At 34.6% G+C, this 15,648-nt stretch overlaps 1 protein-coding gene across 1 annotated transcript in view; it reads left to right on the top strand.

Moving 5' to 3' along the window:
* Window positions 1–15,648, top strand: part of LOC106668641 (phosphoinositide 3-kinase adapter protein 1) — a 139,953-nt gene that overhangs the window by 17,858 nt on the left and 106,447 nt on the right. The window contains exon 2 of the mRNA XM_014397574.2: window positions 2,868–2,962. Coding sequence (XP_014253060.1) covers window positions 2,950–2,962 — 13 coding nt within the window. The 5' untranslated portion in view covers window positions 2,868–2,949. The remainder of the gene's footprint in view (window positions 1–2,867; window positions 2,963–15,648) is intronic.

Raw genomic sequence — 15,648 nt, forward strand, 5'->3', positions numbered from 1 at the left:
AAAAAAATGGTAGTTTCCATCGTTTCTGATAATCATAAATAAAAGCTTTCTCTTGCGGGTTTGTTATGCCAGAAGTATTTTGCCTTTTTTACCGCCAATGTCTGAGGTCAAGGGTACAAAAATGGTGAAGACAGCTTGTGATACGCACAAATAGAACGAATCGGTGCCTTGCCTCTCCCTGCTTATAGCCTGAGGGATAGAAAAACCATAATGAACGACAAAGACTATCTTTCTTAAAGTAAAGATTTCACTTGAATATCAGAGGTTCATAGCGAAACAACAGGTACATATAAAATGTTTAAACCTAAAACGATTAAAAAAAACTGAATGTTAGAATTTGTCGATAAATCGTTAAACCTGGCTAACAAAAGAAATTTCGAGTAAAGCTTATTGAGCTTTAATAAAATATCCAGTAGTATATTCAACTTACCATTTGTATTTAAAAATAATAAAGAATTTAACTAAAGGCAGGACGTATTTTCTGATAAATCCGATACATGTTTTCAATAACTGGAAAAAAAACACGAAACTCTACACGTTCGGTTCAACGACTCGGCACAGCTCTCATTCTTGGTTTTTATATATAAACTCTCGGTTTATTTATTACATTTTCTCACAAATTTCTTCCCCCGCCGTTGGACGTGGCCCAATAAAAAGAAGAAGAAAAAATACCGGCTCGTTTTCTCGGTATTTTACACTCCGTTAGACATATTGCTACTTTTGATTGGCAACCAATTTCGATAAATCCCGGGGCAACCGAGATGGTCGACCGCAACCGTACGTGCAACTCAGACCACTAGTGCATCCTGTTTTTACCTTCTAAATATACCAGTGTAAAATAGCCTTTAGATGATAGGAAAAAATGCCATTTTTGTATTGTATTCGTTCAATCAATCATGTAAATACTCATTGATTACTGATGAGTCAAGTGTCATCTTCCCTGTAAATGTGTATGGATGATCGAACTGCTCACATCTTCAAACTACTCGGCTGACCCAATGTTCTAACTACTGAATTAATACTTTCCAACTTAACAGAGTCTACGTGGACTGTTTCATCGCGACGTTATAAATTTTGAAACAACAGTGAAATTTAAATCATTAGTCAACTTTAATGCATTGTGTAAAGAGCATTAAGAATTTTTTTATGGAAAATATTTTTGAAAAAAAATATTGACGAATTTTAATTAATTTAAGAGCGTTAAGATCGTTTTCTGTACCTCCAGAAAAAAGTACTTTTTCATTTGTTTAAATGTTTTTTATATACTGTTGAAACTAGTATGCGTTTTGTTATCATTTTACAAAACTAATTTGTAGTTTACATTTGAAGTTTATGTATACTTAATTCCGGTGTCGCTACGGTTTGAAATTTGCATGATTGCCCATTACGCTTTGCAGATGCTTGCATTTTTTAGTTTCCCTAATCTATTTACAACTACATTTTTAAATTTTAATTAATTGACGTTTTTACCTCACTTTGCATAAGCTTGGAATTTTTATTTTATTAATTCAGTTATCGTTTCGTTTTAAAAGTGATTTTATTGACCGTAATGATACTTTGCAGAAGCTTGCACTTTTTAGTTTTTCTAGAGCTACGTTTGGAAACAAAATTAATTGACCTTTTCGTCGCTTTGCAGGTGCTTGCATTTTTTAGTTTCCCTAATCTATTTACAACTACGTTTGTAAATTTTAATTAATTGACCTTTACGACTCTTTACAGAAGCTCGGAATTTTCGCTTTATTAATTAAGTTGTTGGATCGTTTTAAAAGTCATTTTATTGACCATTATGATGCTTTGCAGAAGCTTGCAATTTTTAGTTTTTCTAGTTTGGGTACAGCTACGTTTAAAAACAAAATTAATTGACCGTTACGACGCTTTACAGAAGCTTGGAGTTTTTATTTTATTAATTCAGTTATCGGCTCGTTTTAAGTCATTTTAATGACCATTATGATGCTTTGCAGAAGCTTGTAATTTTTAGTTTTTCTAATCTGGATACATCTACGTTTGGAAACAAAATTAATTGACCTTTACGACGTTTTACAGAAGCTTGGAATTTTTATTTTATTAATTCCGCTATCGGTTGCGTTTTGAATGTCATTTTGTTGAACTTTATGATGCTTTGCGAAAGTGTAGAATTTTTATTTAATTAATTCAGTTATCGGTTCGTTTTAAAAGTAATTATATTGACCGTTATGATGCTTTGCTGAAACTTGGAATTTTTAGTTTTTCTAATCTGGATACATCTACGTTTGGAGACAAAATTAATTGACCTTTACGACTCTTTACAGAAGCTCGGAATTTTCGTTTTATTAATTCAGTTGTTGGATCGTTTTAAAAGTCATTTTATTGACCATTATGATGCTTTGCAGAAGCTTGCAATTTTTAGTTTTCTAGTTTGGGTACAGCTACGTTTAAAAACAAAACTAATTGACCTTTACGACGCTTTACAGAAGCTAGGAATTTTCAGGTAACCTAATTTCGCTACACAAAATTCATTGACAGTTACAACGATTTACAGAAGATACTATTACTCTTAGTATGTATACAACTTACTTTTAGTCTAGATTGAGACAGAAGAGCAACGATGACAGCTTGTGTGCATGGTCCTTGGTGTTTTTCGTATGACTATCTGTTTTAAATTTATTTCCTCTAGAAATTTATTTTATTTCCATTTAATAGGTGTAAGATAGGAGAAGGTGATTTTTTGAAATATTATGTTTTTTAACTTGAAATCTAAAAAGACAGAAGATAATGTTATAAAGATAAGAGTTATAAATATTGTTTATGGCCCAAAGCGTCATTTTATCAACAGAAAAGAAGATGAAATCTGTGGAGGGATGATTGACTGTGTAACCCTTGTGTTTCAGATACTTGGGATGCGGTGTGACGGGGCGATGTCAACGTGATTCGACTTCACACGCTGAAAATAAATAATAAAAAGGGAAGACAATGGAAGCACTAGGTATGAATTTGCTATCAGCCTCTATTTTTTCTGTACTCCCCCAGCCCTTTTCCCTCCGGCGCACAGGTGTTCGGGGACGTTATCGCACACGTGCCCGATCCCACACTGGACCCTTTTTATAAGTGGACTTATCTTGGAACCACCCTCGGGTTTGTACTTCTTAAACGGATTTATTTTCGCCCCCGAGACGTACATAAACACAGGACGAGGGTGATAACCCAAAATAAACACTTCGGATGATAAATGCACCTTACCATCCTCGATAACCTTATTTAAGGAACACAAACATCAGATAACATATTTAATATTAATAATATATTTTGAAAGGTAGAATTTTTTTTGCATAACAAGTATAAATTGCATTATAAAATCCGTGATAAAATCATAAATTTTAATAAAATGGACTATTTATTATATTTACATGATGTTAATTTAAATAATAGTTACATATATAATTATGTAAAGTAATATCATGACCAATCAAGCCAAAATTGAATTTCTTTTAACGGCAGGCTTTCTCAATTTTTTCACTGATAAGAATTTTTTAAAACAAAGTTCAAAAGCAACGCCAATATTTTTTTACCATCGTTTCCAGATGATAACACCGACGTCATCCTAAACCTTTATCCGAAAGATAGTAAATATTTGTGGAAATAACAGTTGATGAAATATACAATCAAGGAGTGGAGATTAACCGGAAAAAATTATATTGAATTTGTTAGTTTATTTTTCACGGTTGTATCGCTTTTTTTCCAGGGATGTGTCATCAATAGTGAAAATACAAAAGCTCGATCATCATGTTCCGCACCAAAGAAAAAAATCATGACTTCTTGTGATAAATCACAATGATCCATTTTACCATTGCTTTATAAAGTGCGATGTAAAATGTATTCATTTTGTCTTTATATAATTTATGAAGGGTTCCAATTTTTGTAGAGATCATTAGACGGATGAAAAAAAAAGACAAAATCCTGGGTTAACCGAGCTTTCGGCACTTTATGGAGCCATCATGGGCCCATTTTTTTACAAATTCAAATAAATACAAAATAACATACAATTAATAATTAATGCAGTAAAATGATATATGTACTATGTATTGTGTAGAAAGTACATATATCATTTTATTACATTAATTGTTAATTGTATGGATTTTGTATTTATTTGAATTTGTAATAAAATAGGCACTGATAAAGTGCTGAAAGCTCGATGAACATTTAGTCTTTTTTTCACCCGTCTAATATTTTCACTTCTACGAAGATTAGAACCCTACATAGATTAGCTGCAGGTCGATCAACGAACATCATATCTTTACGTAATTATATATCACGAGCGGGATTCGAACCCACGACCTTTGGCTAAATACGCCGCTGCTCTACCACTTGAGCTATCGTGACCTCGACCCACTCGAACACTAACTTCCCATCTCAACCCCACCTTTTGAATTTTCCCTCCTTTTTGCCATTTTCAAATGTCGTGTAGTGTATTTGATTCTCGGCGACAAATGAAATGGCCACGGAGAGCTTTAGTGAAGTATACTTCATTTTTACTTATTAAGTTTACTAGCTTTCGTGGTCCGCTTGACCAATGGACACCTTTCAATTAATTAAGGTTTTAAGTTGAGATAAAAAGTCAACGTCACGAACGGGATTCGAACCCACGTCCTTCGGCTAGATACGCCGCTACTCTACCACTTGAGCTATCGTGACTTCGATCCACTCGGACACTAACTTGCCATCTTAGTGTCCATTTGTCATAGACAAATGAAATGGCCACGGAGAGCTTTAGTGAAGTATTGTTTATTATATTTTATTAGGTTTCGTGGTCCACTTGACCAAATAAATTCTTTTAAATTAATTAAGGTTTTGGTTGAGATAAAAAAAATTTGAAAAATAGCAAAAAGGAGGGAAAATTCAAAAGGTGGGGTTGAGATGAGAAGTTAATTAGTTATGAGTCCGAGTGGATCGAAGTCACGATAGCTCAAGTGGTAGAGCAGCGGAGTATTTAGCTGAAGGTCGTGGGTTCGAATCACCCTCGTGACACTGACTTTTTTTATCTCAACCAATACCTTATTAATTTAAAATAATTCATAACGTTCAGGTCAAAAGCTCAACTTTGCTCGCAAATGACTTTGTATAACGACGGCTCGAAGGATATTGAGTCCAACCCAAGTCTGGGTACAACATTATTCTGTATCCAACTGTGTAACAATTTAAACGTTTTGTACCAAATTTTACGTTATACAGGAAACATAATTAGTCAATTTCAAAAGTCCTAGCTTTGCCCTTCGGGTTGGGCTGATGTCAGCAAAAGCTGGAGTCTCTGTTTCAACAATTTCAAGGCGTTTCTCGTCAACAGAGAAAATAAAAAACTTGATCAATACGTTTCCCACTATCCAGGCCCAAAAGTAGATGGAAATCCTAACCCTTATTGTGCGAATCCATAATGACCTTATTTTTATTTTATTTTATTTTTTTTTTTAACTGGGGCTTCCGACATCTAGGTCATTTCAGCCCCAAACTTAGTCAATATTACAATTAATTAAGGTTTTTAGTTGAGATGAAAAAAAAGTTAATGGCACGAGCGGGATATCACTCGGACATCAACTTCCTATCTCAACCCCACCTTATGAGTTTGATAGCTCAAGTGGTAGAGCAGCGGCGTATCTAGCCGAAGATCGTGGGTTCGAATCCCGCTCGTGCCATTAACTTTTTTTCATCTCAACTAAAAACTTAATTAATTGTAATGTATTAATTGGTCAAGGGGACCACGAAATTAGTGAATCTAAGTCATCCATACAATACCTTATTGAAAAATCTAAAACATCAGAGCAATGGTTGAATGTTGGTGATCCATCATATTATTTGGAAAAATTAAGTGCTCACCTCAAACAAATATTTCATTTCACGTCTTCAGTTTGTATTTCATGAAGTTTCTGAAAGCTAGTAAAAGCCTTTTTGACGTTTTAAACCAAATATTGCGTCATCAGGATCCATATTGGTCTATAAAAAGGCCCCCATCCTACTTATAACAATACGTCTCAAAAATGACATCTCAGAAACTTGAACAACTTGCTTTTTAAGTCTTTCCTCATCCAACTTACTCTTGATCTATTACCAACGAAGTTTAGTGTTTTATTAGAGGTATAAAAGATTTAATTGTCGAAACTCTGAAAATGGTCTTTCCAAGCTTTTAGTGGTTTGAGTAAAAACTTCGAGAAAACTAGGGGTAACTGTAGAAACTTTGAAACCTTGTGTGTACGTTTGTTCTAACTTCGTTATTTTATAATTGGAATCTAGCAAATCTGTTAGTTTTTGTCTGGTGGTGAGAATAACAATGTTAGATATACGCATATACTTAAAGACTAAATTTTTTAGCTCTAGGCATTTTCTCCTACTTTTAAATAAAGGTTCTGTTTATCGAACAAACATTTATTCATCTAAACCATGTAATTTGCTTTCAAAACCATGTGTGTAAATTATGGAATTAGAGCTCGGGTCCTCCAAATTGATTACACGTACACATAGAAATTAGGTCAAAGTGGAAATGGGATTTTGAACAGCGGGGGCACTCAAATGGCTTACATAATTTGCACAGGCCGACTCTCCAGGCCCAGTTTCCATCTGCGAGTTGACATCGAAGCCGCAATCGGCCAGCCCTTTGACCCCAGCCGAAATCCGTTTCATTCAATTTTTACCCAGAGATTCAACGTCATTTAGTTTGATTTGTCTGTCGGGTGTATGAACCGTAGGGGGGCCCAGAGGCGGGGGATAATCTCGTTGAATGGCTTAAGGGGGTCAAATAATAATAAGACATGGGGGAACTATATCCTAGCCAATCATCCATTTAGCCCGGGGATACTTAACCCAAAGTTAAACAATAGACCATTACAAGATTGAAAGGGAGGTCCTCTTAGATCCAATTTGTGATCGTCTTCTCCTACTTAACACGGTTTCAGCCCCTTGAGTTAAGCCCAGTTTTAAATATTTCGGCCATCAATTCGTTAAAATATGTTTGAAAACATATTGGAGACAAAAATATCAAAAATCATGCACGTAAGCAAATATTGGGGAAAAAAACATGTACCTTTTAAAGAATTGTCCTTTTTAGCTTTTCTTCAACTACCCAAGAATGCGACCTAAGCATCCGTTCATATTTCTCGATAACCTGTCTACTTCGCTGACGATAAAACATTCCTCTCACTTTGACCCGTCATTTTTTTTAATAGAAAGATTCAAACATTTTTCTAGAATATATAGAATAGAAAGACATTTTCATATGAGGAGTCGGCTTCTTTGAGGTGAAAGGAGCCGAAAATGGGAAAAACGTGGGCAATGGTTCGGCCTGATTATCCTTTCAGGATTATATAAACGGGGAAAATTAGGGAAAGGAAAGCCAAATTGTTGAAGAATTAGACTATATAGAAATATTTGATGAGTGGAATGTGATGATTGTTTTATATGTTTTGTCTGATGTAATGATATATGTAATCGATATTGATATTGACTCCTTATATAAAAATGTCTTTCTATCCCGACTTCCTTCCCCACCCTTTCAAAATCCAACGTATGTAAACATAAAATATCAACATCTCACTGGCACTCTAAACACGACACACAAGACTGACACATCTACACAGAAAACAAACACTTTGAGTGAGTATAAATACTTTGATCGAATTTAAAATTTCTAGCATTGTATAAATTCATTTTTTTCCGCATCCTACATATATTTGTAAAATTTAAACAATGTTTATAAATCCCATGCCCTGAAGATGATCTCAATAAAGGTCGAAACGTTGGCACGATAAAGAACATGTTTTTCCTACGTCACACCAGACCGCATCTCACGATCTCCAATTAATCTAAAGATTATGGAGAAAACAATTAACCTATGGTACGATTTTGGAAAATAATCCATAGTTAAATTGATTTTTAATATAATTTAGTAATAATAAATGTGTTTATTAAAACAAACAAATTATAAATTTTATATGTCTTATGTACAAAAATTAACACTTATATATAACACTGAGTAATAATTGAACATAATGGAAATAAACATTTTATTGGGTTGTCCGGAAAATAATGCAGGATTTTGGTATTAAACAAAAAAAAAGAAACTAGTTACTTTAAAGCAATGTTCTTTAATCAAAATAATTTCCCATACTCTCAATACATTTCTCCCAACGTGTTGGTAACTTATTAATTCCGTCTGAGTAGAATTCAGAATTTTTAGAATTGATAAAGTCAATAAANACATATTCTTAAACAACTGAAATTAATTTTTGACTGTTACAAAATAACTAAAATCCTCCAAAAAGAATATGTATATTCCCAATTTTTAGTATTTACTTTGCCTAGCATTTTAATTTTATTTTTATTATAAATTGCATTAAACTTTATTAGAAATTATTATGTGTGTGTGGTGATTAGTGACCGTAAGTCGATGATTATTCAGAAATCGTGAGATGCGGTCTGGTGTGACGTAGGTTTCAGAAAAACATTTTCTTTATCGTGCAATCGTTTCGATCTTTATTGAGATCATCTTCAGGGCCTAGGATTTACAAACATTGTTTACATTTAACAAATACATGTAGGATGTGGAAAAAGGTGAATTTATACAATGCAAATAAGTATTTTTTATATTCAATCAAAGTATTTCTGTATTTGTATAATTTAAACAATATTTACAAATCCCAGGTCCTGAAGATGATCTCAATAAAGATCGAAACGTTGGCACGATAAAGAAAATGTTTTTCTAAAACCTACGTCACACCAGACCGCATCTCACGATCTCCGAATAATGAAGAAATTATTATGTTTTTTACTGAAGGAAAATTTAATTAAGGCATTGTGAAAACTAACAAAATAAAAGGTTTTAATTCCATAATTTTGTTTACTGGGAACAATAATGTTTTTTTTAACAATTAATACCGTGTATAATGTCCTCTGTTAGCTAATACCTCTGTGCACCTTACACTGTTAATAAGGTTGTCACTAATTTCGTAAGGAATTTCAGTCCATAGATGTAACGCTGCACTCAGTAGTTGCAGATCAACTGGCTGCGTATGGTGATCGAAAAGCGTTCTCTGCAACGCATCCCACATATGCTCAATGTGATTTAGGTCTGGAGATAATTGGGACAAGGGCAGATGGGAAATACCTAGGTTTTCTAAACATGGATGACAACTCTGCCTCTGTGAGGTCATTGTCACCTAGAAATCGAAAATCCCTGCCAATGAAATCCCTTGTTTTCACATAACAGCATTCCAATTGGTGTTCTCTTCTAGGCGCTCGCTGCTTCATATTCTCCTGAGTTATTGGTGCCGAGCTGTTGCTGCAGGTCAGCTCAAAGAATACGAACTGAGACCTTCCCAAAGACCTATTTCTCCCCCTTGATAAAGGCCTTGCCAAAATTTCTTGTACTTCATTTAGGATCTGGCGGGCACTAGGAAAGGGTTCTGTCTTGCAGCAATATTTCTGTCCTCCCTTAGCGTCACAATGCGCTGAGATTAATTAACGGGTCTCCTAATGGCACTTCCAGTCTCTCGGAATCGGGCTAAAGCCTGGGAGACCATGCTCTGATATACGCCAACTGCCTCTGCGACGTCCACTTGCCGGTGACCTCGATGTCTCATTCTCACAAAATAATGCGAACTTCTGGTTCAAGATGATGTCTTTCCATGGTTAAAGAGAGTACAACTGGATTGAAATGAAGAATAGACGAGAAAGGTGTTAGTTTACAAAATAAGTAATCTTCATGTTTACTTTTCTTAAGTAAATCCGTTATTAAAATGAGGATTAACATTTGTTTGTATTTTCTATTTTCTTTTATCCCTATTCATTTTTTCAGCAGCTTAAAATCAAAACGAAACATGTTAAATTAAACTCCGCTATTAAAAAATCCCTGTATCTTTTTGTCATATTTAAATATTTGCATAAGTTAATCCAATTACTTCCATTGGCGAAAAGATGGATTTTCCAAAGCAAGTTAACCTAAATTCGGCTTGGACTGGGCATAAGAAGTGGTGTAGCACCCTCGTCCTCTCCTCTGTGGCACACTGAACAAATATTTTGATTAACTGCGCGCCTTGCTTCATTGTTTAAATTTAAATTGTCACTTCTGCATTTAAAAATTAATGCGAGACTGCATAAAGATAATTTGGGATTGCTTAAATACAATTTTGTTGTTTCATCGTAAAATGTGTTTATATATTTATGCATTTTTTTTACGCTGCGTTTATGAAAGACAAGACATGTTTTATATCACTTGCAGAAATATTCAATGAGTTGAACATATGCTCGGATGAATCGAAGTTTTTTTAAAACTTGTTCTTTAAATCTCTCTCGAAGGTAAAAAATGTTTCGCCTAATAGCCTATTTCAGAGGATTTATGGATATCATTGTGAATATTTTGTATATTTATGGAATTCAGGTGAATTTTCAACTTGTATGTACACTGGGTATTACATCCAGTCTCTAGGTGTAGGAAAATGAGGGTACAGTTAGGGGCATAAAAAAGTTTCCTTAAGAAGCATTAAGTAAATAAGTAAAAGCTTGCACTATTTCGGTTTCGAACCCGAAAAATGTTTAACAAATTCATTCAAAATTTCTTTTAGTTTTTTTTAAATTTTCCACCTTGCCAACCCGTCAGCCACGGTTTTTTCCTTTCCTCCATAAATTTCTTCATATTTGAAAAAAGTAATTAAAAAAGAAATTATACCTCTAAAAAGGATATAAAATGGAGTACGTTTTCTGAAATTCGGAGGTCTCTAGGTTTGGAAATAGTAGTTTAGAATGATCATAGTATGTTTTTCAACTTTGAAAAAAAAAAAAAATATATTTTTTTTTTTCCAAGGTTCTCGCTCCTAAAACAAAGGTTTACAAGTTTAGTATTGATTACATCTTGTTGGAAATTTAACGTAGTTTTAAATGGTATCAACGGATTTGTCCAAACAGTTGGAGCTTTGGAGTTATCTTTGTTTATTTGAAGCAAGGTCGTGGAACCTTAAAAACCTCAGAAAAAGTGCTACTACTTGCAAAGTATCTATGACGAGTAGCCGAACACCCTGTATGCTGATACTGTTATAAACAAATATAAAAAAAAATTCCATTTGTTATAATTTAAAGTTTAACCGAACTCAGTTAACCTAAGTTAAAGGTTCAACGGAAAAACGTGTTTTTATTTTTTTTATTTAAAAATACAGGACTACTGTCTACATGATAACGTCCAACTACCCCTCTACCCTTCGCGGTTGTCGCAGACGAGTTGTCTAATCACTTTACACTACTTCTTTCAAACTGTTGCCACTTCATTTTTTTGTACAATTCTGTTCGGAATTTTGAACTTTAAAACACCCAGTCTGCTATTAATATTGCCAATTTTAACCTGAAGTTCTATTGAACTCCGCAGTTAGAGGACCTTTGTTCAGGTGTGCTCGTACGCAAGTGGGCTAATGGTGTGTTTACGTTTGAAACTCCGGCCCATTTTGAACAATAGAGTTTAGACATGGGTCCTCTCCCGATAATAAATCCAGTGCACATTTTCTCTTTAAAACAAATGGAGGGGAAAATGCTAAATGAAAAAAACAACGTCTGTCGGTGGTATTTAAAACAAAACCGACACACCCTTCAAATAATGTGTGTGCCGGCCGCAAACACCAGGGCGGTCGTGCTTTCCGAGTATGTGGGAGGGAAAAGTCCTATCGGCCAAACGGTAAAAAATTCCAACAACGCCCACGTCTAGATAAATTGCTCCCAGGGCTAATATCGCGTAAGATTAACACCATGGAGGTGGAAAATTGGTTAATTATGAAAGATTACCGTCGGTGGATTTGTTTTACTATGGGCGACGTGGACTCTTCCAATTCTCACGGGCATTGAAAAACATCCCCCAGGTTTTACCTAGAATGAAGATAAACAGTCATTTTCCAATCTTTATATTTAAACAGTTATAAAACAACATTTTTTGTTACTAATAAGAAAAATATATTTATCGTATTATATGTAATTTTCAATAACATTTTTTGAGCATAAATTACTACTACTAACAATAAAAAAGTCATTTATTTACAAATCTGTTTGCATATCCAAATAACTTCTCAATATACTTAATACAAAAGTAAAATGTAATTCATGTAATGTAATGAAAAAAACAACAACATAATAAACAACATAACATAGCTTGCATATGAATTCGCTTGTAAATTAATGCACAAACGGAGGAAATAAAACCCACGTGGTATGGTAAAGAATATTGGGTATGAGCAAAGACATAAAATAATATATTATTATAGTATTAGGTAATTATGAAAATACGTCTTATGACTGTCTGCTCTGGCTCATTCTCTCTTTCTCTCCCCCTGTGTGTATGTGTGTATCTCTCTCTCTCTCTTTCTTTCTTTCTCTCTCTGTGTCTTTCTCTCTGTCTGTCTTTCTCTTTCTCTGTGTCTGTCTGTCTGTCTCTCTCTCTGTGTCTTTCTATTTGTCTGATTGTCTGTCTTTCTCTTTTTCTTAGTGTGTGTGTGTGTGTGTTACATTGTGTTGTGTTGTGTTTTGTGTGTGTGTGTGTGTGTATATATGTGTGTATATATCTCTTTCCCTTTCTTTCTATGTATCTTTCTCTTTGACTCTCTCTCTCTCTCTCTCTCTCTCTCTCTCTCTTTCTTTCTTTCTCTCTGTCTCTCTTGCTATCTCTTTCTGTCTGTCTGTGTCTCTCTTTTTCTTTGTGTTTCTCTCTCTCTTTCTTTTTTTCTTTGACTGTCTCTCTCTCTTTCTTTCTCTCTGGCTCTCTCTCTCCCTTTCTCTCTCCCTGTGTGTATGTGTGTGTATCTCTCTCTCTCTAACTCTCTCTTTCTTTCTCTGTGTCTTTCTCTCTGTCTGTCTCTCTCTTTCTCTGTGTCTGTCTGTTTGTCTCTCTCTCTCTTTCTCTCTCTTTCTCTGTGTCTGTCTCCTTCTCTCTCTCTCTCTCTCTCTTTCTCTATCTGTCTCTCTCTTTCTCAGTATCTTTCTCTCTATCTGTCTCTCTCTTTCTCTGTGTCTTTCTATTTGTCTGATTGTCTGTCTCTCTCTTTTTCTTTGTGTGTGTGTGTGTGCTGTGTGTATATATCTCTTTCTCTTTCTTTCTATGTATCTTTCTCTTTGACTGTCTCTCTCTCTCTCTCTTTCTTTCTCTCTGTCTCTCTTTCTTTCTCTCTGTCTTTCTTGCTTTCTCTCTCTCTCTCTCTCTCTCTCTCTCTCTCTCTTTCCATGTATCTTTCTCTTTGACTGTCTCTCTCTTTCTTTCTCTCTGTCTCTCTTGCTATCTCTTTCTCTCTTTTTCTCTCTTTCTCTCTGTCTGTCTGTGTCTCTCTTTTTCTTTGTGTTTCTCTCTCTCGCTCTCTCTATCTCTCTCTGTCCATGTATCTTTTTTTCTCTCTCTCTTTCTGCCTCTGTTTGTTTGTCTGTTTCTCGGTCTATTTATCTATATATCAATCTATCTGCAACATATAATTTTTTTTGTACAATTTTTAGCGTGGAAAATTATTCATTGTTTCTATTTTTTTATCTACAATAATAAGTTATGGAAAAACAACTGGATTGTAAATTTTCTACCATACATTCTATCCCTCTCGCTAACTCTGTTTCTATTTATCTTTTACCTAAATGTATTCTGTCTCTCACCTCTACACATACACACACTCACTCAGTTTTTGTTTGCTGTATGTGTGGTGTATGGAACACTTTTGATTATTCCTAACATCTGATACAGTTATAGAAAACTGAGTTGCAAATTAGAAATGAATCCATGCTAACCCTCTCGGTCTGTCTATTTCTATTTATTCATTACTTAACTATCTTCCTTTCTGTTCTCTTTGTATCTGTTTATCTACCTTTCTCACATCTCCCTCATTTTGGTCTCTTTTCATTTCTATAATTTTTTACAATCTTTTTTCAACAATTTCTTTCTTCCTTTGTCTATTCTGTCTATCGGCATTTCTCAGAATCTCTATAGTCTGTCTGTCACTTTATGTCTCACTCGCTCTCTCTCTCTTTTTCTATTTCTCTCTCCTTCTCATTCTCTCTCAACTTATCATTTGCTGAATATCTATTAGTTTATCTATCTGGTTTTCATTAATACTCTCTTTCTCCCCCTCTCTTTCTGTCTTGGTCTCTCGCTCTTTCTCTCCATCTCTCTCCCGCAATTTCGTTTCTCTCACTCCGTACTCTATCACTCTTTCTATTATCTATCTTGCTTTTTCACTGCTTATTTTTAATTCCCTTTTTCTCTGTCACCCTTTCTATTTGTATTTATCGTGACTCGATAACACTTTCCGTGTCTTTTCTGTCAGTATTTTTTTATGTGTGAAAAATTCCAAACTTTTTCCCCTTGTTATATTTTGCAGAATGTCCCAGTTGTGCCACTGCTCTCATTACTTACGACGTGGCCTTCATTGAAGAACGAAATGTAAATATTTAACAAATCGCGCAATTGCGATGGTCTGAATTTGGTGGTTGTTGAACATTTACGACCATAAAAAGCGTAACATTTCTTCTAACGTTTATGCATGTACACGTGTGTGTGGGTGTTGATTATTTATTTGATAGGAACGCGATGTTATTACGAAACCACAAACTAGAGCCAAAATAAGAGCATCGCTTTTTGAAAACGTACTTTTTATAAATACTTGCGTCTATAACTCACACCTCTTTCGGTGAAGGCCAGAATCAGGAAAACTTGCCAAACCAATCCTTAGCTACAATTTGTGAAAACCGATTACATTTTTCAATTTAGCCACTACTTATAAAATCGCGTAACAAATGAATTGACGAAAACATTTATAATTATTAATTCATTTACGTTTTAGTGGTCAATTAACCAAGTTACATCTTTCAATTAATTATTCTTTCAACAGAAGGTCTTGGTTGGGATAAAAAAAGTCAGTGTCACTAGAGGGATTCGAACCCACGATCTTCGGCTAAATATGCCGCTGCTCTACCACTTGAGCTATACTTCGATCCATTCGGACACAAACCCTCCGTCTCAACAAGTGGTAGAGTAGCGGCGTATTTAGCCGAAGGTCGTGGGTTCGAATCCCATTCGTGGCATTGACTTTTTATCTCAACCAAGACCTTACATTGAAAGAATAATTATAATTATTATCAATCCTAGATTAACGAGTAATATTTAAAATTAAATTCTAATATATTTTTCGTGTGATGATTAAGTTTTTCGAAGTTTTTTGGATTGGATCTTGGCGATATGTATTCATTTAGAATATAGTCGATGTAATTGCAAAATTGTTCATTTACCTCTAAATCCATGATAACTAACTTTAGCAAATATATCAAAGATACTTAAATATGATAAGTACATAATGTTCCACTTCTCCCTCATTTCGGAACAATGGGATTGTCTTCATCATCTAGAACGAGGGTGGTACCTCTTAGATGACTCAGTTGAAAATTATGTACGTTTTCCCCATTGTAAACTTTTAAACGTTCTTGAATAAAAAGCGAGACCGGGCGCTGCGTAGAAGGTTAGACAAATCTGGAATTGATCGATCAACCCGGGCCAGGCAGCCGGGTGCGACTGCTCCATCACGACAATCATCCGGTAAAGTTTTCTGTTTTTATTAACCATGGGAGAGAGCAACAAGTGTGCCATCTCGACATTTGCAAAATACCCTCGGCTTTATTTTATTTATC

The sequence above is a fragment of the Cimex lectularius genome, unplaced genomic scaffold (assembly GCF_000648675.2).
Source record: "Cimex lectularius strain Harlan isolate CLEC.00 unplaced genomic scaffold, Clec_2.1 scaffold111, whole genome shotgun sequence".
Classification (NCBI taxonomy): Eukaryota; Metazoa; Arthropoda; class Insecta; order Hemiptera; family Cimicidae; genus Cimex; species Cimex lectularius.